Below are 25,438 nucleotides of genomic sequence, written 5' to 3'. Positions count from 1 at the left end.
TGACAGACAAATACCCTCGTGATCAACTACGACTGGCAGTAAGTGACATAATTCCTGATTTGGAAACTTTGTCGCAGAGACATTCTGAAGACAGTTAATTTTGGGTTGTGATATTGTTCATTTATTGTTCATTTCTTTCTTCGTTACATGTACTAAACATTAGTTTGTAGCCTTGTACTGTATAAAATTATATTTAAGTGCTTGACGTAGGGAAAATGAAAATCCATTAATAAGTCAGACAGTTGCTTCACTTCCCCTTCGGATGTCCGCCTCCTTCCATAAGTGCTATGCACGTTTGCAGGTTACACAGTGGCTCGGCGCACGATTACATTTTCGCCACCGCTGCTGTAAACCAAGCATTCTCCACTTTTCCCTATTTTCCGCCATTCTCTTAGTCTCCACATACGATCCATATATTATCTTAATGTTATCTATCATCTGATATCTTTTCCTGTCCCAAACTTTTCCCCGTTCACCATTCCTTCCAGTGCATCCTTCAGTAGGCAGTTTCTTTTTAGGCAGGGACCCTGCCAATTCCTTTTTCTCTTCCTGATCAGTTTCAGTATCATTCGTTCCTCACCTACTCTTTCCAGCTTCATTTCTTATTCTGTCTATCCATTTCACACGCCCCATTGTTCATCTCCACATTTCAAATGCTTCTAGATGTCTTTTTCTCTTCACTTCGTCGCAATGTCACACTACATACCAAGCACTTCACTAGTTTGTTCCTCACGCCGTCTTTATCATCCACAGATTCCACTATGACTCCCCAGGATTCGACGCCAACTACCCACCACGTCGCGGCTAATATGTCAGGGACCTTGCCCTGCTGCTGCGAAACTTTACTTCGAAACGTATTTTGCTTAAATTGTATCTTCCCCGGAGCCCAAAACCCCTTGCAAGTACGAGCGCTTGCGTACTTCAGTTGTTCCCCTCTCTCGTATTCTGACTATCATGCTTAGATTCCTTAGAACAGCCATGTCAATTGATGCCCACAGGAGCAAGCGCGCGCTTTAGAATCCAGGAAAGCCTGAGCGCTTTACAGCGGAAAGGAAAGAGATAGACGAAAGAATTAATATATGCCGCTTGGTCGAGCTATATTCAGGGATGGCCAGCACTGATTCAGTAGATAAAAGGAAGAGAACTTATTAAAACTGTATCCATGTTAATTTTTAGATTTTCCTGAGAAGTATAAGTGCATTATAAGAATGTAAGTTTTAATTTTAATGCTCATTTATCCAAGTTTGATTTTTTTATTCAAAAGAAATAGTTTCTCAACTTTTCGTGTAGAAAAGTAAAATTTTCAGGTGTAGGCCTATTTATTTAGTAGCCTTACAGAATGTTTTCGTAAATCTAATATACCGTATATAGGCTACGTATTACTGAATATAGTGTATTGAAATTTTTGAAAATATTCGTATGGAAATTGTTTGTAAGGAAATGAATTAACAAAGCAACTACTGTTACATCATAAGCAAAAGATACGTGCCCATGTGTTGTAAAAATGTCAGCTCTATAGCTTCAGCAGATTTCAATAAAATAATTTAATATTCTGATGATAGGAAGTTGCTCACAAATATCACCTTAAAACCATAATGGGATAAGAGTTTTGTTATGTAATATTAGTTACACTTAAACAGATACAGTACCTAGGTAACTTTGCTTTGTACTGTAATATTGTTTTGATTAGTTTATTGATTACTTTTGTAAGGCTAAAGATACCATCAATATCAATTCCAACTTATCATGTCATACTCAATCTCTTTCTTAGGAATATCACTTTCTTTATGAATGATGTGTTTCATCCACTTAATACAGTGTAATATTATACTACTATGGAATTTTAACTCTCTATTATGTTATTAAGATTTAAAACACAAGTGCAATATTAAGAAATCAGTGTTAGTACTTTTGTTTTACAGACAATATAGATAATATTAAACAGAAAGAAGCCATATAAGAATAATGACATAAAATTTCACGTTCCGTTTGAAGTTTGTGCATGACTTTTCTTAATCCAACAGGTTGCTTATTCATATACACAACCCTTCCTCTTTCCATACTTAGCGCTTGCTGGTCGCGCACGACGTCAAGGTCAGAAAAATGCGCTGGCTTTGACATCACTGCCTTAGGAGAAAAAACACTCTGAATGTAGTGATGGTTAAGATGCACAGTAATATTTTTTATGTTACTTACATGTCATTTTATTAAAAATTCGTGAAAATATTCACGTTTCTGTCCGTAGTAGAATACTGTATTTGGTATATTGTGCTCTATGCCTACGCATTTCCGCTCTTTCTCTCGGACTTCTACTGTTAAAACGCGCGAGTCTGCCGCTGAATTGTCCAGATATTTCCACTGATTCGATTTCAGCTGGAACTAAACAGAAAGGATTAACACTCCCCGTTGTTTCCTACGTCCATTCCAGAGGAAGAGTTATCGTCAACAGCGTAATTCATTTATTCTATTTCTAGATATATCGATAGTACAGCAACAATCTCACAGTATGATACTTTTTATTTAACAAACCATTCCATCTTGTCTGTTAGCTCAAAAGCACTGATTAAGCCTTTGTGCAAGTCCACACACACACACACACACATTTTATTAGTTAAAATAGATTAAACATGTAGAAATTCATTTGAAGTGGAATCAGCATCATGCTGATACAAAGAATGAGCATTAGGCTAATAGAATAAATCGGACTACTTCTATTTTCCAACAGAAGGTACTGTTGTGTTTAGATAGTTTGACTGGTCATGACATTCTGCGCAGTAAACCAGGAAAGTCAAGTGAAGAATACAATTCTGCATGTGTAACTTTCTCCATTCTCCTGTAACTTCATCCCTCTTAGCCCCAAATATTTTTCTAAGAACCTTATTCTCAAACACCCTTAATGTCTGTTCCTCTCTCAAAGTGAGAATCCAAGTTTTACAACCTTACAGAACAACAGGTAATATAACTGTTTTATAAATTCTAACTTTCAGATTTTTTTTTGCCAGCAGACTAGATGACAAAAGCTTCTCAACCGAATAATAACAGTCATTTCCCATATTTATTCTGCGTTTAATTCCCTCCCAAGTGTCATTTATATATGTTACTGTTGCTCCAAGATATTTGAATTTTTCCACTCTTCGAAGGATAAATCTCCAATTTTTATATTTCCATTTCGTACTATGTTCTGGTCACGAGACATAATCATATACTTTGCCTTTTCGGGATTTACTTCCAAACCTAATCGCTTTACTTGCTTCAATCAAAATTTCCGCGTTTTCCCTAATCGTTTGTGGATTTTCTCCTAATATATTAACGTCATCCGCATAGACAAGCAGCTGATGTAACCCGTTCAATTCCAAACCTTGTTTGTTATCCTGAACTTTCCTAATGGCATATTCTAGAGCGAAGTTAAAAAATAAAGATGATCGTGCATCTCTCTGCTTTAGTCCGTTCAGAATGGTCTTTGGTGTAAAAATAGCCAATCGAAGATATCAACAAAATAATGGACTACGGTATGATTAAGTCCGAAAGTATTTATACTGTTCCTAGAATTAGAAAATATTTTATCTGACTGCTCGGGAGAGAGCTTTGGCTGCCGCAGCCAGTTCCGCCGCGCAATTGGCCAACTCTTACGTGAAAAGCACTGTATATAAGGCTGAAACTTAGGTATCAATATTTCACAATAATAAAAACGGTCGATAGATGAGAATTAATTAGTAAATAAAAGATCTCTGGAACGAGACCTCGAATACAGGGTGTTTCATAATTCCTATTACAAACTTCTAGAGGTTGTAGAGGGGACTAAGTAGATAAAGTTTTGGTTAGGAACCCATGTCCGGAAATGTATCGTTTTGATGCAAAATAAGTTTGAAGATCGAATCGATTTCACATCTCCCACTTCACCAGAGACAATGATCTCTTGCCAGTGTGCACTACAAGAGTGGTTCCACGTACCGCCTAACGGGTCCCAGGTACTGGTAGAGTTATGTGAAGATTTGCCACTGGCACTACGTCAGCAAATGTGGTTCCAACATGATGGCGCACCCGCGTACTTTTCACTTGCCGTCCGCGAACATCTCCACCAAACATTCGGGGAAAGGTGGATAGATCGAGGTGGACCAACTCCTTGGCCACCATGGTCGCCAGATTTAACTTCTCTCGACTTTTTCCTTTGGGACCACACGAAGAACCTTGTTTATGAGACTCCTGTAGTGCACACTGGCAAGAGCTCATTGTCTCTAGTGAAGTGGGAGATGTGAAATCGATTCAATCTTTAAACTTATTTTCCATCGAAACGATACATTTCCGGACAGGGGTTCCTAATCAAAACTTTATCTACTTAGTTTCCTCTACAGCCCCTAGAAATTTGTAATAGGAATTATGAAACATCCTGTAAAGGGCAGGAATGATACCTATTTCCTCATCGTATTGGGTTAATCTAATCTACATGGAATTAGCCTTCATAATTTTTGTCACCGTCAATTTTAATTATTTCTCTTTCTTATTAATTTCTGACTAAAGTATCTCCTTTTAAATTGCACAATATTCTGTAATTTTAAAACGGAAAGTTTTAATGAAATAAAGAGAGGGCACATGAGGAATCTATAATTTCATTACACAACCAAATATGAAGAATAATGACTCCGTTTTCCTTGCTTGTGATCCTTGTCTCAAGTAACAGAGACAGCAGAAGGTTCCAATATTCCCCATTTTGATTATTGATGAAAGCGAAAGCTCCACCTTCATTTCCCACTTAGTAATCCAAATTTAATAAAACCATGGTGGTGACGACACTCACTCCTTGACGTTACGGTGGAGTCCTGGGACACCCGTCCCAGATACCCGGGGGACCATCCCCCTCTCTGTATTGATTCGGCTTCCAAAGTAGTTCACCGCCGGATCCAACGTGAAACCGGACTTGAAACAGCTGAGTGAAACATTACGTCCTGCCCGATGCACTATTACTGGGGAGCCAATAAACTCTAAGTACTAAACAGGGGTGTCCAACTTACAGCCGTAGTCTGTGAGAGGCTGTGATCTTAGGACAACTCACAGAAATATTTCTCAGCGACTGCAACTCGCTACCTACTAATTTGTTATAGCTCTATACGAAGATTTCCTTTAAGGCAGGCCTGCACAAGGTTTGCGCTCTCCGAGCCGGCTCACAGCTCATGAGCGGAATGCAGATATTAGCTGCGCTCTGTATAAGGGTGGACTGGAAGAAGGGGTGATCTCGTACAAAATATACACAAAAGGAAGTACTATTACGAGTGTTTATGAAATGAATTCCCGTTCAGTGTTTGCAAAACTATCTTGGACTATTATTAATTAATAAAGAAATATTTATTTTACAGAAATAAGAGAAATTTTATAGCTACTTAAATGTACAATATCATTTTGTTATATTTTTATTTATCAGTACATAAAAACGAGGTTTTATGCTGTTGGCAGCTGAAAGGAACAGTAGCCTACTGATCGTAATGAAACATCAGTTACAGATGTTCGAGGTCTGACTTTATTAAAGTTGATTATAGAAAACAGTTGCTCACAAATATAAATGTTGAGCCAAACATAGCAATAATTTTCACAGCCAGCCTGTGTAGTCGTGGATATTATTGCTGATGTTTAGTCTTGTAAAACTCAACCAGGCTAGTAGTATTATTCAAACGATCTTTAGCCCTTAGATCACATTGAAGATCAATAAGTTCGAACTGTAAATCGTTAAATGTTAAATGTTATGTTCCGTCTTTTAGATTCCTCCATACTGTACTGTAGCAGTAGGTAAGCAACGTGAAACAGTTACTGAGAATAGGCCTACACACTGCACTCCACTAGATAGCTAAGTGGTTGTTTCCCTCTCCTCTATCTACGGCTCTCCCGCTCCGAAGGAGCGCGCGCGCTCGTTGAGTACTGTTTGTGCAGGTATGCTTTAAGTAGTTAGGTACAGCTTACAGCAGTAACATTTTTGGAAATATTACATATTTTTTTCCTCCATTACTGTGTTCTGTACAATAATGAAAATTGGTATCTGTAAAACACTGTCTTTCTTCTATATGCAAAGAAATATTTTTACGATTAAAAAAAATATATTTATATATATATTTTTTGTCTTTTTTTTTCAAAATTCAAAAAGGTGGCAGTTTACTGTGCAGTGATGAAGCATTTCCCTCATAACTCATAAACTTATTAACTTTTTAATGTTCTCTCTCTCTCTCTTTTATTTTATTGCTGAAACTCATGTTTACAATATCATGCTCTTTCAACTACATTTCTTAATAAATAATATTTTTGTTTTATTTTGTGTTAGAAGAAGAAAATGGTATTGACCATTTTTAAAGTAATTTAATTTTTATCAAGCAATCTATCAAAGGTAGATAAGTGATCTTGCATCATATTATAGATTTTTTTATTTTATTGGGTTATTTTACGACGCTGTATCAACATCTAGGTTATTTAGCGTCTGAATGATATGAAGGTGATAATGCCGGTGAAATGAGTCCAGGGTCCAGCATCGAAAGTTACCCAGCGTTTGCTCGTATTGGGTTGAGGGAAAACCCCGGAAAAAACCTCAACCAGGTAACTTCCCCGACCGGGATTCGAACCCGGGCCACCTGGTTTCGCGGCCAGACGCGCTGACCGTTACTCCACAGGTGTGGACCATATTATAGATATCACATGCACACAACACATTTCATCACAGAATGTTGGATAGTTTTGAGTTATGTGAAAAACGCTTCATCACTGCACAGTGAACTGAATTTTGAAAAAAAAAAAAAAAAAAATGGGCAAATCGCAATATAGCGAACGTAGATGCTACGCCCACGACTCCTCCTACTTTTCCCCTACTAGCTCACCAGACACTCTACGTGATAGGCGAGTGTTGTGTCGAATGCACATTTCATGTGGGTAGGGATAACTTCCCCTACTGGCGGTCGCTATAATGCGATTTATCAAAAAAAAAAAATGTAAATTGTTTTTTAAATCGTAAAAATATTTTTCATATAGCAGAAGGACAATGTTTTACACATAATCATTTTCATTATTGTACAAGATACAATAATGGAGGAAAAGAAATGTTGAATATTTCCAAAGTTTTACTGCTGTAAGCTTTACCTAACCCCCGTAAGTAATATGCAGGGGTTCCTAATAATAAGGAGAGTAAATAACTTCTTTATTATTACTATCTTTAACTTCACCACAAAAATTAAATCAATGCTCTGCTCACATCGTTAGAACTGTCCATATCTTTCTTGCAATTGAATTTGTATTGTATCCAAGACTTGAAATTATATTACTATGCTTCCTATAGGTCAGTAAGTTTGGGTAGTTTAGGTCAGAAAGCATGGGTAGACATAACGGCTCGGTTAGAAAAGCCAACGTACTATGGTAGGAACGATCATGATTTTAAAATCAAATGCAGGAAACAGAAAACGGATGTAGGTAAATTCTCATTTTTCAATAGAACTATAAATGATTGGAATGACCTACCTGCAGCGGTCTTTGAGGGCTGTCCTTCCTTAAGGAGATTCAAGAATAACTTAAAAAGTTGTGTATAAAGTGCAAATTAAAATTAAGGTGACATTCAACATTTAATTTTTTAAGGTGACATGTATTTATCTAGCCTGACGAGTTTACTTCCTTGGTTTGAATTGTAAATTATTTAAAAATAGAGTGTAAGAGAGCCTTAGACTAGAAATTTTTAGTTTAAATGTAGTTCTGTTTATAAGTATGCATAAGGATGTAATTATTTGACTTATTTGAACTGTTGTATCAGTGAAGCGAGGTGAGTCAGTGAAGTTATGGTTTTACAGTGCAGTGAACATTTCCGATCAGTGATAATTTATAGCGTCAATGAAATGTGTTCTATAGTGTCAGTGAAATGTGTTACAGAGTGTCAGTGAAATGTGTCATAGTGCCACTACAGGGAATGAGATGAGAGTAAAGTGAAAGACTATTGAAACTTATGTAGGACCTATACATAATTATGTAGGTTGTATTCTAAAATTAGGTATTTTATTTATGTTTTATTATTATTGTGTTAAATTGTATCGTGTATTCTTATTGTATTGTGTATAAAATTGTATATGTGTTGTAAAATTGTATTGTGTATTGTAAATTTTATTGTGTCTTGCTTACCATCTTATTGTGTATTGTTTATATTGTATATACCACTGCCACTGGGTCCTTGCCCACTTGCAGTGTAAATAAATACATACATACATACATTCCTCTGTAATCTGCCAACTCACCTCTTAGGGTTCCAAGAACAGGCTCATCTCCGCAGCCTCTAGATCGTTTGTTATGCCTTCATTATGAAATATATCTTTTCTGGAGCAGCTCTTGATTGGTCTTAGAAATTGAATTTCTGCTGCTGCTACACGCGAGATTCGTTGTTCATTATTAGCCAAATTACACTACCGAATAACAAGGTAGACACCGACGTCGTTCTGTCGGTGTAACTTCATCTGACAAGTGAATTCTTAATGAGCTCGTATCGAAACATCCCCTCAATCTTCACTCTCACACACACACACGTGCTCAGCAGACAGACAATTACAAAACATTATATGATAAGAAAAAATTCTACATAGCACCTACGATCAGTCACAAGCCATGCAACATGTCGACGAGTTCACTTCAACATTTGACTCCGCTCCATCTTCAACATCGTGTCTTAATCACCTCATCGACCCGAGTGACAAAATATTCCATAGAACTTCAGTTTTCAACTACCATCAAAATATCACATCATTAAAATTTTAACTTTCAACATACACATATCATACTTTTATATTTTATACAGGATGTTTCCGGGCTAGTGTTACAAGCTTTCAGGGATGATGTGGAAGAGTACATGTATCAATTTGAGATAAGGAACCCTGCTCCGGAAATGTCTGAGTCGAAAGTTACAAGCAAAAATAGTTGTGTGGAAATGAAATAATTTTATTCCTCTGGTTATTTATGTGTATTTATCTGTAAATCTTGCACATACTGTATTCATCTGACGTTTACGTTGTCTACTTACATTATTCCATTCAGTGCGCTATCTGAGGGGTGGGGCAGGAAACTACACTAAAGCAATGCAGATAGCGTTATGTGTAACGGACATGGTCGGTCCTGATATGCAAGTCTGTAGACAGCAGTGTATGTGTACAAGTTCAGTGTCCAGTCGATCAGTCCTAGTGAAATGGAGGAGTACGCGAGAGCGGAATATGCAGACATGATTATCGAATGCGGATGAGCCAATGGGAACAGTAGACAAGCTCACAGATTGTATTGGGTCGAGTACCCACGTAGGAGACATCCGGCCCATACCATCTTTCCACGACTGTTCCAAAGGTTAAGGAAAGGAGGGCACGTGGTGCGAAATTACAATTCCATTTCCACACTATTTTTGCTTATAACTTTCGACTCAGTCATTTCCGGGCCGTGGTTCCTGACCTCAAGTTGATGCATGTGCCCTTCCCGTCATCCCTGAAAGTTTGTAGCATCAGCCCGGAAACACCCTGTATGTTTACATCACGTCATTATAGTCTATGAAGTCCACACCTGTGGAGTAACGGTTAGAGCGTCTGGCCGGGAAACCTGGTGGCCCGGGTTCGAATCCCGGTCGGGGCTACTTACCTGGTTAAGATTTTTTCCGGGGTTTTACCTCAACCCAATACGAGCAAATGCTGGGTAACTTTCGGTGCTTGACGCTAGACTCATTTCACCGGCATTGTCACCTTCATTTCATACAGACGCTAAATAACCTCATATGTTGATACTTACTTACTTACTTACTTACTTACTTACTTACTGGCTTTTAAGGAACCCGGAGGTTCATTGCCGCCCTCACATAAGCCCGCCATCGATCCCTATCCTGAGCAAGATTAATCCAGTCTCTATCATCATATCCCACCTCCCTCAAATCCATTTTTATATTATCTTCCCATCTACGTCTCGGCCTCCCTAAAGGTCTTTTTCTCTCCGGCCTCCCAATTAACATTCTACATGCATTTCTGGATTCACCCATACGTGCTATATGCCCTGCCCATCTCAAACGTCTGGATTTAATGTTCCTAATTATGTCAGGTGAAGAATACAATGCGTGCAGTTCTGCGTTGTGTAACTTTCTTCGTTCTCCTGTAACTTCATCCCTCTTAGCCCCAAATATTTTCCTAAGAACCTTATTCTCAAGTACCCTTAATGTATGTTCCTCTCTCAAAGTGAGAGTCCAAGTTTCACAGCCATACAGAACAACCGGTAATATAACTGTTTTATAAATTCTAACTTTCAGATTTTTTGACAGCAGACTAGATGACAAAAGCTTCTCAATCGAATAATAACAGGCATTTCCCATATTTATTCTGCGTTTAATTTCTTCCCGAGTGTCATTTATATTTGTTACTGTTGAGATGTTGATTCAGCGTCGTAAAGTAATCCAATAAAATAAAAATAATAAAATAAATAATCTATGAACAACTAACTAATCTTATCTCCGTACGTCCTGGGACAGATTGCGGTCCCTCGTCATAACATTGCATGCCACATACAGTATTCTACTTGGTGTTTCTAGTATTTTAAAGGCTGGTTCACAATAAACCGGGAACGGAAACGGAAACGGCAACGAGAACGAGAACGGAAATGTTAAAATAAATTATTTAAATGTGAGGATTAACAATTAACTATTGTGAACGTTCACATTAAATACATTTATTTTAACATTATTTCCGCTCTCGTTCTCGTTGCCGTTTCCGTTCCCGGTTTATTGTGAACCAGCCTTTACTCTGGTCTTTGGTATAGAAAACCAGTGCTCTATGCGTTCATTAATTATACGTTTTGTAATGTCATCGTATGTTTTTGTACATTGATTTTTAAAATCGGAGCTTGTGTGTTGCAGGTTCCGGCTCCGTGCCCCTGGATCTGTGAGCTGACGAACGACGCGGGCTATGTGGTGTACTCCGCGCTAGGGTCCTTCTACCTCCCCATGCTAGTGATGTTGTTCTTCTACTGGCGCATATACCGCGCCGCAGTGCAGACCACACGCGCCATCAACCAGGGCTTCCGCACCACCAAGGGCTCGCGTACCATCGGCAACCGCTTCGACGAGCAACGTCTCACTCTGCGCATACACAGGTGAGGAGACGAGAGAAGCGAGCAGTACTATGGTATGGTGAATAGGGATATCTTATGCGAAGTTTTGCCGTCAGATGGCAGGAGCGTTCCATGCGGCGCAACATGTTGTAGGGCTATGTTTTGTCATATGCTACAGTTGATTACGTTTTGCCGCTTGTTGGTATACTGTGCGTGTCAAAATTATATTTACAGTTATTTTGTATAACCTAGTATAATTTAATATAATTCAATATTTTCTTACCTCATAATTTAATTTAATTTACAATAAATAATAACGTAAGCCTGTGTAATATTGAGCGATTCCCCGAGATGGGTGGGGAAATCTGCAGTATGCAGAATATAAATACGAGTAAATTGAATGTTCATGAACCTAAACGAGAACTTTGAGAAAAATATGCACGAATATAAAAATAGGAAATATGTCGAAAGTGAATATTGCCCTCTTTAATAATTAGTATTTAAGAACCGTACGCTAAAAACAGGATATGCAGCCACCAATGTGTTTTTGATAGGGAAGAGACTATCGAGATTGAGTTCCTTGTATTTTTTCTGTAGTTGCAGAAAGATCAAATGCAATTTTTAATAGGATGATATAATATGATCGCAGTAGCATCACAATTATTCGTGTGTTTTGTAGGTTAAGAACATTCAGTTTTGAATACTGTGTGGTATGATTTTGAAAATTTGAACTTAAAACATGGCTTTAATGATTAGGGTACAGTACATTAAAAACATTATTCACGAAATGGATTTCACTACGGATCGTCCTCGATAATAAACATCCCAGTTTATCGAGAGTTTACTGCAAGCGTAAAATTCGGAGACTACTACAACTACTGCATATAATCTAAGCTAACATAGCTCGCTGTCGAGGTTGCATATGTTTTTATGAAACTATAGTCAACAATCCCTTCCTTGAAGTAGTTACTTTTATTTAATAGCTAGCACTTTCGAGGCCCAATTTTCTTACTTATGTTTTTTAAGGTTTAAAGCATATATTCAGAATATTTCGGAACCTGATTGAAGACAAAAAGCTTTCCCTGGTTTTTACATATAGGAACATAACAAAAATTTGCCATTTTCAGTTGTTTTTAAGAGTATTTAATATACTAATACACTTCGTATATCCTCAATGTTTATATACCGAAAAAACAAATAAACACGCAAAGCGCATCCCTCATAGTACACGTGCGCTATCTGTTGGTGCTAGTTCAGGATATCCCTATTACTGGGAATGTCCTAGCGTTGTCAATTAATGTAAGAGCGGGAGCGAGTCTGTACGCACAGCATTTCAATTCCTTTGTCTAGTTCAACATCGATTTGATCCACTGTCTCCAAAGTTGGATAGTTACAATAATTGCAAGAGAAACTTCAGAATTCCTTGTAGTTCGTAATAGTGCATGTCCAATTATACAGAGTGTCTCAGGAGGAATGTAAAATACTCCAGAATAATGTAGTTTGAGTTAACCTTATACAGGGTCAGTTAAAAGTTCCGCACCACCTAAATAACTTGTGAAGCATACGGTTCAGTGATATGAAAATTGTTATGTGAGGATAACCATATGCTAAGAACTCAATAATGGTATTGCCGAGTTTTTTCTACTTCCGGTTTAACCAGAAGTAACTCCAACTCTCTTATTTTAAATGGAACACCCAATATATATTTTTAATTTTTGAATAGTGCTCATTAAGAGCTTTTCAAAAAGTACCCACACTCGATACTTCTGTATAAATTCAGTGTTGCTAAGTCAAGAAAACAGAAAAGTGTATCGAATATTAAAATAATAAAATACTCCTTCCTTAACAAAAACAAAACAAAGCTAGCTCACCTTCTAAATTATGTGTTCAAATTGGTAGCCCTCAGCTGCTTTACAATGTGTCACTCGATCATAGAAACCATTTAAGGAATGATTTAACGAGGCTTTAGGAATATTTTGCACCACATCCATTTTTATTTAGCAACACTGGATTTGTACAGAAGTATCAAGTGTGGGTACTTTTTGAAAAGCTCTTAATGAGCTTTATTCAAAAATAAAATAAGTATATTGGGTGTTCCATTTAAAATAAGAGAGTTGGAGTTACTTCCGGTTAAACAGGAAGTAGAAAAAACTCGGTAATACCATTATTGAGTTCTTAGCATATGGTTATCCTCACATGCCAAGTTTCATATCACTGAACCGTATGCTTCAAAAGTTATTTAGGTAGTGCATTTATTATTTTAATATTCGATACACTTTTCTGTTTTCTTGACTTAGCAACACTGAAGTTGTACAGAAGTCAAGTGTGGGTAATTTTTGAGAAGCTCTTAATGAGCTATATTCAAAAATAAAAATATATATTGTGTGTTCCATTTAAAATAAGAGATTTGGACTTACTTCCGGTTAAACCGGAAGTAGAAAAAACTCGGTAATACCATTATTGAGTTCTTAGTATATGGTTATCCCAACGTTGACCACCGAGGAACTGTTTGAGGCGCAGGAAGAGATGGAAGTCACTCGGATCCAAATCCGGGCTGTAGGGGGGATGGTCAATTTGTTCCCAGCCAAATTTCGAGCTGTGTGTGGCCGAGCGTTGTCATGAAGCAACACAACTCCGTCGGTCAGCATCCCACGTCTCTTGTTCTGAATTGCGCGACGGAGCTTCTTCAAGGTCTGACAATAGGTTTCTCTATTAATGATGAAAGAGTAATGGAACGGAGAAAAATTCTCTCCGGCGCCGGGATTTGAACCCGGGTTTTCAGCTCTACGTGCTGATGCTTTATCCACTAAGCCACACCGGATACAACTCTGACGCCGGTTAGAATCGTCTCAGATTAAGCTCCAACTCTTGGGTTCCCTCTCTATTAATGGTTTCACCCCGAGGCAAGAATTCGATGAGTAGGACTCCTTTTCTGTCCCAAAAAAACAGTGCGCATGATCTTGCGTGTTGATATGGTTTGTTTGAATTTCTTTTTCCTTGGCGATGCAGCGTGCCTCCATTCCATGGACTGCTGCTTCGATTCAGGTGTCATATGAGACACCCAAGTCTCGTCAAGAAACTCATCGCCTGTAACGTGTGAGAAAGCTCAATGCACTGGAAGCTCGTTTGGTTTTGTGTTCCTCGGTGGGCATCTTGGGTACCCATCGTGAGCCTCCTGTTGACAACCTCTTAAAACTTACGTTCACGCTATTGTAAAGCCGCAGTAAAATCGTATATACACTACTGCGGAATTAGTCGAGTTTCCCCTACATCTCAAAATTCATCATATAAATCATCATTCACGGCAAAATCAAATATTTCGAATAAAAATGTTTACATAATACAAAAATAAGGGAGAAAAATGGTCGAAGAAAAGAAAAATACAGGGGCAGAGAGTGTGTTAAAAATTAGGGCCAAATACGGGAGATCCTGGGAAATACGGGAGAGTTGGTAACCCTAATTGGTACCGTTCCCTTGTTAGTTCTGTGACATGTTTCGGCTTTAGTATTCCACCATTTTCTCTGCGTTTCTAAGTTTCTGTTTTTTTGCATGTTTGCTATTGCCATCTCGCCTATTACCACTTTACCGCCATGCTTAACCTATATCTTTTTATGTTTTATATTTTTTCATTAATAGGCCATAGTTTCATTTCTCTCATTTCTTGATTCTTAACGTGATCCAGTCTTGAAGACCCCTTTATAGCGCATAAAAAATTCATTTCTGAACATCATTATACTGCGCTCATCTTCCCGTTTTATTATTCAGCATTCGCATCCGTATATCCGTACGAGAGTTTCAAGAAATATCATTTACGTTCTTTATAGACTTATTTTACTACGTACTTTTATAGTTACGTCGCATATTGATATTTTGATAGCTTTATTTGTATATCCTCGTCATAGACTTTTATATTACTAATTATATAACTTTATTACAGCAATTTTGCAAAGTGTACCACATATAAAAATAAAAAAATGTGCTCCTTTAATATTTGTTTCCGTTTTTATTTTTCGGTTTCGTGTCTCTTAAAACCATTATATCTCATATTGCTGTCGGGCGCGGGTACGATTCTCACTTAAGGAGAGAAGATGGTATTTTTTAAAACTGTTTTCCTATTTGGTGTAAAATATTAATTTTTTGTATGTAGAGATCGTATAGCTGTAGCAACTCAACCAAATATAAATATTTTGAAAAAAAAAAATTACTTGGGACCCCAAATTTTTAAAAAATATATACCCAATGCAGAATTGTACTAAAACCGATATATCTAAACCGTCTTTAAAGATAGATCCAAACAGTTTTTTACAATGTATTTACAAACGCATGTTCTACAAATTATCTGTAACAGAATTTTGATATTAGTCCCTACGTTTGTAAAATAAAGAATTAAAATTTAATAACACTTTTCTGATTTCCTTTCTTGCAAACAGACGGACGTATTTTTAAAATGAAATCAATTAACAAAATTCTGTTATAGAGAAAAGTTTCCTAATAGTCTAAAGAATGTGTGTTCTAAATTTCATGCATGTATCTTTAATAGTTCAGAGATTATATCCATTTTTGTCTGGCAATGTAGCAAAAAAAATGAAGTTACTGGAAACCGATAAAAGCGGGCGTGTGATTTAAAAATCCATAGCGCAGGAAGTTTAAGAATGACTTCTCAACATCCGATAAGGGCACAAATACCCACAAAATGTTATGCAATGCAATGCATTTCACACATATCAAAGAGTATTTTTAAGATTTTTTTTTTAATTTAATTTACCAGAAACAACAATAAAAGTGGGCGAGTGATTTAAAAATCCATAACGCAGGAAGTTTAAAAATGGCGACTCAACATCCGATAAGGGCACAAATACCCACAAAATGTTATGCTGTGCATTCCACACATATCACGGAGTATTTTAAAGATTTTTTTTTAATTTACTCATTTTTCACCAAAAAATACCATCCTCTCCCCAAGCTGATTACCTGGCTGGGTTTTTTTCATAGGTTTTCCCTAACCGTAAGACAAATGTCAGGTAATCTATTGCAAATCTTGGGCCTGATCTTACCAAATACCACATCGCTACCATCAATTCCATTGACGCTAAATAACCTGGTAGTTCATACAGCGTCATTAAATAACTGACTAATAAAATAATTTTCATCGATAAAGAGCATTTCCTCCTCTTGTATTATCTCATATTCGACAGTAAGGCGTTGGGATTATATTCAGAAAATACCTTGTTCATTTACTTCGCAGGAATCCTCCAGGAAATATGTTCGCCTAGAGAATATGATGCAGTATAATTGAGGACTTAGTGTGAAATTGACGTAACTAAAAAAAAATTGACATTTTTATATTTTTACCATATACCAGTCGATAGCAAATTCGTTCTTCTACTTGGTCACAAAAAAATCGTAACTCAGTTTCAAACAGCCTTGTATATTATTTTTATTATGATGTACCGAAGTACATAATATATCATATTATGATATTCCGTGCAGGAATTCTGCGTTATCATATGATCAAGGATGGATAAAAAAGAGAAAAATTGTCTCCGACACCTGGACTCGAACCCGGGTTTTCAGCTGTACGTGCTTACATTTTATCACTGAGCCAAACCGGATTCAAGTTCCGATGCCGGATCGAATCTCCTCAGTTCAAGTTCTACCTCTCAATTTTCCCTTTGATGGCCTACTCTCATGTACTGTAACACTTTCCATTTTTCATAAGTTTGCTTTTTATGCAAAAGGAATATTTTCTCACATTTTACAGGAAAGTGAAATTTTCAGATATGTTTACTTAGTAGCCTTACAGGTACTGAAACAATGTTTTCGTAAATGTAATATATCGTAAATACGTATTACTGAAGATATTTTATTGAAAATTTTGAAAATATTTGCATGAAAAATGTTAGTAATGAAATGAATTAACAAAGGAACTATTGTTACATTATAAACAAAAGATATGTGCTCATGTGTTGTAAAAACGTCAGCTGCATATCTTCAGCAGATTTCGAGAAAATAATTTAATATTCTGATTATAGGAAGTTGCGCACAAATATTACCTTAAAAGCATAATGCGATAAGAGTTTTGTTGTGTAATATTAGTTATAGTTAAAACAGTAATATTGTTTTGATTAGTTCATTGATTACTTTTATAAGGCTAAAGATACCATCAATATCAATTCCAACTTATCATGTCATACTCAATCTCTTTCTTTGGGATATCACTTTCTTTGTAAATGATGTGTACTTACTACAGTATAATTGTACTACTATGGAATTTATGTGAATATTCCTTCTTAACTCTTTAATAATAATAATAATAATAATAATAATAATAATAATAATAATAATAATAATAATAATAATAATAATAGTAATAGTAATGTTTTATTTTCGCTGGCAGAGTTAAGGCCATAAGGCCTTCTCTTCCACTCAACCAGCCTTAATCAATACAATACATAAATTTATTATGTTATCAACGTTTAAAATACAACTGCAATATCAAGAAATTGGTGTGATAATATCAAACAGAAAGAAGCCATATAAAAATAACGACATAAAATGTCACGTTCCGTTTGAAATTTGTGGACCACTATTTTCTTAATTCAACAGGCTGCTTATTCATATACATAACCCTTCCTCCCTCCATACCTAGCGCTTGATGCCCGCGCACGACGTCAAGGTCAGAAAAATGCGCTTGCTTTGACATCACTGTTGTACTGTATTGTAATGTATGTAATTTAATAAATAAATGGCACTTAATTATAATTTGTAACAAGAGAGATGTTTAACGGATCCTCAGGAAGACCATAATTTGCAAAAAAAAAAAAAAAAATCACATGTTAATCATAAACATTTTTTTTTATTGTCTACTCTAAAAATACACCTATTTCAGACTTTGTAAAATCAAAATATGAAGACTGACACGTGTAATTTAATTTTTATATAAGTAGAACATAATTAGCAGGAATTGTAAAGTTTTTATCGTCTGTAAATTTTTTTGTCACATGTCACTTTCTTGCATCTTCTGATTCTTGTCTGCAACATTTAATTTCACTATTACGACAATCAAATAAAAAATCAAACTCTCAGCTTATCCGTGTAACAATAAGGTGAATAGTATACAGAAAAGAATAGTAATATGCGTTACAAGAGCGGTATGTTGAAGTTTTCATGTTCCAGGAAAGTTTGAAAAAGCGAAACGTAGTTGAGCTTTTTTAATTTCCGAGAATTGAAAGAAAACATACCGCTCGTGTATCGTACATTATTTTGTGCGAAGATCGCTTATTACATACCTGAAAGAGGAATTCCTAATTAGTTGCAATGAAATCTCCATCTTGGTTTCTGTTCAATGACGGCAAATTTGCAAAACAAAAATATCTATCTTCAACATTGTTGCTTTAAAATGCTTTCTGTGTTTACCATACTCCAGCAGGCCGTGATATACGTCTGTCTTTTTTTTCCCCCCCCAGTCTATAAATCTTGTTGATTTTTTCCTTAATATTACTTGCATCACGAATGCAGTAACTATAGTGGAGTTGTTGAGTTTATTTAATTTTTGCAAATATTTAAAAACAATAATTAACAGTGCAATTTAGGTGAAATTCCAGTGGTGAGTTTCCAATTTATAATTATTACTGTATTGAACGTCTCAAAAAATAATATGTTAAAAGCCTAAAGCAGTAAAATCAATATGTCACTTCAGCGGTAAGAAGAGGGAAATTGTTATGTGTGTTAGGTTGGGAATACTGAATGTGGAATTTTAGACTTTCCGCGGATTGATTTTGTGCGGAAACCAAGCAAATACGCACGATCTCGCACAAACAAAGTTTGAATTATAACTTCATGAAACATTAGCAGAGCCCATATGATTCTATACTGCACATAAAACAAACAAGATGTAACTGAAACACTGTTACAGAGATTAAACTTATTCTTCCAGTTGAAGATATTACAAAGAAATACAGAAATCACACAGGACTTTCAAATATTTGCAGTAAAAGTGTAAACATAGCCTAAGAAAAAATCTGGAAGATTGCCTATAGAGAAGAAAATGAAAGTAAATATTAAAAACAAACTTTGCCGTATAAACCAATGTAGTCAAGGAAATAGACCTTAGAACAAATATAGAGATTGTCAGAACTGGTTCAGTAACTAATCCCTAGAGATGATGATGATGATGATGATGATGATGATGATGATGATGATGATGATGATGAAATTATACATATACTAGTGGCTTGTGCAGCAAATGCTTCAAACTAAGTTCATTAGACGTTCAAATAAACATTTTGCAGATGTATTTTCAATGAAGAATACCAGACATTCTGAAATTTATTTGCTTCCGTAATAATGAAAGATACTCTCTCTCGAGCCATTACTGAAGATAATCACGTATAACATAAATATCTACACCACACCGCCATTAAATATAAGAAAAAGACCCAACCCCACTTATTAATAACTATAAAAATATTTGATTTTTAATAATATTATTATCTTACGTAAGTTTTATAGCTTTCAGTAACATATACTATATATACTATTTAGCCGCCACTCAGTAAAATATAGAAATCAAAATCTAATTTAAGTTATTCTCTACATCTACTTATATAACCCCAAAACGTTTCACTTTCATATCATCAATATAGCATTAATATGTATAATTAATGAAAAATAGTCACATCATGACATTAACTACAATAATATTTCATTTCTAATAGTAATAATGTCATCAAACCACCTCAAGTTTTGTAGTTTTTAATATCCAATACACAGCTGTACCCAGAAAATTACACACCACAGAATCGAACCTGTAAATTATTTTTAGTAAGTTAAGTGTTTAATAACCAATTTAATTTGGGCTCTAAATATGTCAGCATTCTTGCAGATCATGTCCGTGTAATATTGTTTACTGTGGTTTGTGTTTTGTTTTATTCTGAAATGCAACACGGCCGACTTGATGCTCGCTTCGCTTCTCCTTTACTGGCCTTGACAATTCATTTTGATCCCTGTGTTAAAGCGAAGGGAACTTCAAGTCGGCCGTGAATGCAATTAGCTAGTTCTCAAAAATGACGACAGATGGATTTTGGAAAATAGAAAGATTATGTTGAAAAATTGACATTTCACTGAAAACTACAATTTTTTCGAAAAACTTTGAGTTCCAAGCTTCAAAATGAGGGGTCATTTATTAAAATCCGTTCAGCCGTTTTACCGTAATTTCCATTACCAGTTCAAATTATATATTGAGGACATGATAAAAAATATGTAGCCTTGAAAGACACCTAAAAATATGTAGCTATACATGCACTTTTACATAAACTCGCGTATACTATGTGCTGAAAGACAGCTGAGGGGATGCAGAAGGCAGATACGTGCGAATAATCGAAGTAGTTTGATAGAGTCGGCGCGAACTCAAATACACACAATAGGAGCGGCATAATCTGATATGCGAGGTACAAATTGAATCGTCAATACTGAGTCGAGAGTTTAAATTCAGGTAAGAGCCTTCAATCCAGCGCATTCGAATTCAATTCTGTTTGCCGAAGTCACTGCCTCCTGAAACTCGTATTTTATTTCCAGCGCCTTCCGGAAACTGCCATTCGACGAACGTCTTCAGTTTATATTATAATAGGCCTATATCTATGTTAATTAATATTAGCAGTATATTTGTACGTCACAGCTCGGCCGTGGTGCTATCAGTAGTGCGACGGCCTCTCAAGAAAAGGACAGGGGTTCGACTCTGTAAAGTTATTGCAATATTTCTCCGGTAGGCGGGCAAAAGAACCTAAGTTATTATTTTTATGATATAAGATTTACTTCATTAACCCTTAAATCCACAAAGTATCCTATAGTATACAAAAGGTTAATAGGCCTAGGCTATCTATATATATAATTTGAACTGGTAATGGAAATTACGGGAAAACGGCTGAACGGATTTTAATGAGTGATTTCTCATTTTAATGCCTGGCTTCCAAAGTTTTTCGGAAAAATAGTAGTTTTCAGTGAAATGCCAATTTTCCTACATAATTTTCCTATTTTCCAAAATCCATCTGTTGTCAGTTTTGAGAACTAATTTTATTGAATCACGGCCGACTTGATTGAATTTCAGAACAAAACACACACACCACAATAAACAATAGGCTATTACACGAAGGCCATGACCTGCAGAATTGCCGACATATTTAGAGCTCAATTTTTTTTATATTAAAAACTGATTCTGCAGTGTATAATTTTCTGAGTACAACTGTGTATTGGATATTCAAATCTACGAAATTTGAGGTGGTTTGATGACATTATTACCATTAGAAATTAAGTATTATTATAGTTAATATCATGATGCATGTATTTTTCATTAATTGTACATAATATTAATGCTATATTGATGATATGAAAGTGAAACGTTTTGAGGTTATGTAAGTAAATGTAGAGAATATCTTAATTTAGTTCTTCATTTCTATAATTTACTGAGTGGCTGCTGTATATAACTAGAAAACTTAAGTAAGATAATAATATTGTTATTAAAAATCGAATATTTTTATACTTATTAACCCAGTGGGGTTGGGTCTTTTTCATATACTTACTGGCGGTGTAGTGTAGATATTGATATGTGTCATTGTCTTCGGTATTGGCTCGAGAGAGCGCAAAAATTACAGTTCCTAAGGAAAGATCAAAAGGTATTACTTACTGATAAAATAAGAGGCCTAGAAAATTTTGTAGTCTCCAGATCATTTCAGCAAGATCTCTTGATAGGATAAAATGATTTTACGCTCTACATTTCAAGTTCTACATGCAACAGCTATACGAAAATGCTATTGTTCGAAAGTTTAGCAAACCTGACATTTTTTTAACCTTTGCCTACAATCCACAATGACCTGAAATAGCTACTGCTATCGTCCTGACATTGATACTTGCGTTTTCGCGTTGAAACTCAAAAACTGAAGTTGGATAGGTTCAAGAAAAAGTATTTGGCCTAAAAAAATCCATTGAGAGGGAGTATGTTTCATTATTATGGAAGCAAATAACTATAAAAAAGACAAGTATCCTTCATTGAATATAAATCTGAAAATTTTTTATTTGAACGTCTAACGAACTTAGTTTGCAGCAGCATTTGCTGCACAAGCCACTAGTATGCTATAATTTTAGGAAAATTAAATTTAACCAAAATTTCACAATGCTATAATATTGTACAACATATAAAATATGGACATTGCGATAGTTGTTTTCTTTACAGTCCGACACGGTTTAATAAACTAGTGTAAGAAATGAAGTTTTGCCAATTTAAGGGTTAAACCAAATATCAACTGCTTTAAGAAAAAAGTCTTTGACAGTAGAAGAGGAAGTTTTTTGCCTTGCTACTAATGGCTCCCCTAGATGTATTGACATCATAGCGTATTCCCAGACTACCAAGAAAGGATTATAATTGATCCTACCATAAGGATTGAAACGGGGAGTAGCCAGCCGGAGGACGTCAATAAAGAAAAGATCAACATTTATCTGACAACAGTTGATTACTTCAAAGCAAAATACCAGCTTGAAGACATTGAGGTGATTGGTCTTCTTATTGGAGCTCGTGGTGTGATTCCCAAATTCTTTGAATGCTTCAGGAAGACTTTTGAACTACCACAGACACTTACTGCTGACATCATAACTTCAGTTTTGAAACGCTCTTGCCAAATTCTGAGTCATCATATTCACTCTGTTTATTTTTTTTTCTTTTCTTCACTTTATAATTCATATATGTTTATTTTAATTTTCTTTCCACAAAATTTATATAAACATTTAATATTGTAAAATTCATGTACGAGAGTATATTGAGTCCTTCTGGGCTACCTCCAATGGGAGGCAGTTATTATTAAAAAAAAAATACCGGACAGCTAGCAATTTTATGTACGAACGACGCTGGTGCTGCTACCTAGGCGGCCGGTTTGGTGATACTCGTGAAACAAGCTGTAATCAACTGTAATATAATATATTGTTGCTGGGCTAGTTAATAGTTTTATTAATTAGTGCTGTGTTAAATTTCAGGGTGTATATTATGTCCTGTTTATAATTGCTACAAAATTACAGCATTACACACTGCTCCAAATCGTACTTTCGATTTCCGAGGGATCATAAAACGTGAGTCAACAACATTCTTTAGTAGGCCAAATTCCTTCTTTTTTGTGTTGATAGAAAAATACAAATTACCTTTTTTATCTAGACCTAATAAATGAATAGAAGTTAAAATGTATCGGAAATTTTAAGGTTTTATCAAATTAAGTTTTATTGTTGTCCACATGCACTGCCATCGTGATCTAATACAGGCCGTAAGGCAGACCACGTGACTCGCTTAACAGCTGATCGCGAAAGGCGGTCTTTCAACCATATGAATTAGTTGCAGTGCATGAAGAATAACATATATTTCTCTGAAATGCAGTGTAATTGCGTCAGTAAAATTTTAAACAGTGATTGTGAGACGCTTGAGACACAATTTACTTGCAATTTAAGGTATAATATTATTTTTGGTGTGAAAATTACGTTGTTGCAGGCAAAGTTCGTATGTGTAATACCTGCCTTTATTTCGATTAAATATTGCGCCCTTATGTGGTTAAGTGAAATTTTGGTCTTATAAACAGTAGGCTAAATATGTGTAATAATATATACGTGAAAGTGAAACATTGACTGGCATGTAAAGTAAGTTGTGATTAGGCCTAAGTGCAGCGTTACCAATGTTACTCTTGTCTAATCCATTATTGTTAGTTTACCGTATTTGTCTTATTAAATTTAAATTATTGCTCCCTTTTTATTTGTGAATAACCTACATTATACCAGTAAATAATACTACGTTTGATAATATACACAATTTGGACTAAAAACGAGATACATATAGTATATTACAAAAAATTATACCCTATAGTTTCCATTACTGTTACAGTATCTAGAATTGTAATTAGTTGAAATAAAGCACTCATGCTTCATTACGAAATTCTTGCACATTCATTTATGCACGTTTCAACAATTTTCAGTTGCATCGCACGCATATTTTAATGTGTTGAAGTTATAGGTTATGTTTATTCTATCAGTACTTTCCTTATTTCCATATTCGCAATTATGCATTATAATTAAGCATAACGCTACGTATAACTCATAAATGCAATTTGTCTACACTTCAATTGTATTTATTCGTTTCATACGGTACTCCAGTCTGAAGTCTGATTAGTGTAATATGTTACTAGGGCTAAACTAGCGCTGAGGTAGTTCCCTTCGTATTCATACATCTTGCATATACAAATTAGTTCGGTTCGTTCAGGATTTTAATATGCCTTGCTTATAGGATCAAATGCATCTCCACAAAAAATAAATTCAACTGTTTTCAGTTCAGAAATTACCGGAACTATACCTCAGCGCTACTAAGTAATATAACGTATGTACATTTCATAGGAGGGACTGTGGTGAATTTTCTGCCTATAAGTAAGGACGGTAACCGTGTTCTGAAGTTTATCCTAAAAAATATATTCTTCTTTGTTAAATCTCAAAACCGTTTTCGTTCTCAACTTAAGCCTAAAATGTTGACGCAGATAGGTTATGTTAACATGGTAAATTCTCTTCACATAAAAATAACACAGTTTTATTTATTATTCCTGCCACATTATGCAACACATAAATGGAACTTATGCACATATTACATTGAATAAAAATTTAATTGTATTATTTATTTGTTCCCTACTATACTGGGTTGTAATGAATTGTATTTATCTAACCTACCAGATTAACACACAACTGTACATACACTAATTTCATAGGAGGGACTGTGGTAAATTTTGTACCTACAAGTAAGGAAGGTAGATGTGCTAAATTAAAATCACAATAAAAATAATTCTTCTTTATTAAATCTCAAAATAGCTTCCATTCCAAACTTAAAATGTTGATGCAACCAGGTTATGTTACCATGTAAAACTCCGTTCATATTAAAATAACACAGCTTTATAATTATTTCTGCAACATATTATGCGATAAGAACTGTGAAGGGGTCTTATACACACATTACACTAAATAAAATTGAGCGCCGACACGCATTAAAGTAATATATTTCACTCAGCTCCGTATACTCAAATAGAAAAGCCCGACTCATCGAGTGACGTCACTCAACCTGCATTACGGCCTGGTCTAGATCACGATGGCAGTGCCACATGCCTTTACTAATTATTATAAGCATCAGATTACTATCAATTTTATCTTTGCAGTAAGTTGTCAGCAATGCGTATATAAAGCATTATTGTAAATTCATTCATAATATCAGAATTGATTTTGTCTCACTAAACCAAAGAAAAAATATGTAACAATTAATTACGGAAATTAATATGAAACATGCATTATTTCTCGTAATATA

General features: G+C 35.4%; 1 protein-coding gene across 1 annotated transcript in view; it reads left to right on the top strand.

The window, feature by feature from the left end:
• The window catches only part of LOC138705433 (probable G-protein coupled receptor No9), a 1,480,426-nt gene that overhangs the window by 1,442,270 nt on the left and 12,718 nt on the right, over positions 1-25,438 (top strand). The window contains exon 9 of the mRNA XM_069834160.1: positions 10,880-11,115. Within this exon, the coding sequence (XP_069690261.1) occupies positions 10,880-11,115 (236 nt within the window). The remainder of the gene's footprint in view (positions 1-10,879; positions 11,116-25,438) is intronic.

The sequence above is a fragment of the Periplaneta americana genome, chromosome 1 (genome assembly GCF_040183065.1).
Source record: "Periplaneta americana isolate PAMFEO1 chromosome 1, P.americana_PAMFEO1_priV1, whole genome shotgun sequence".
Classification (NCBI taxonomy): Eukaryota; Metazoa; Arthropoda; class Insecta; order Blattodea; family Blattidae; genus Periplaneta; species Periplaneta americana.
The sequence above is the reverse complement of the archived record's forward strand: the minus strand, read 5'-3'. Positions and strand labels throughout refer to the sequence as shown.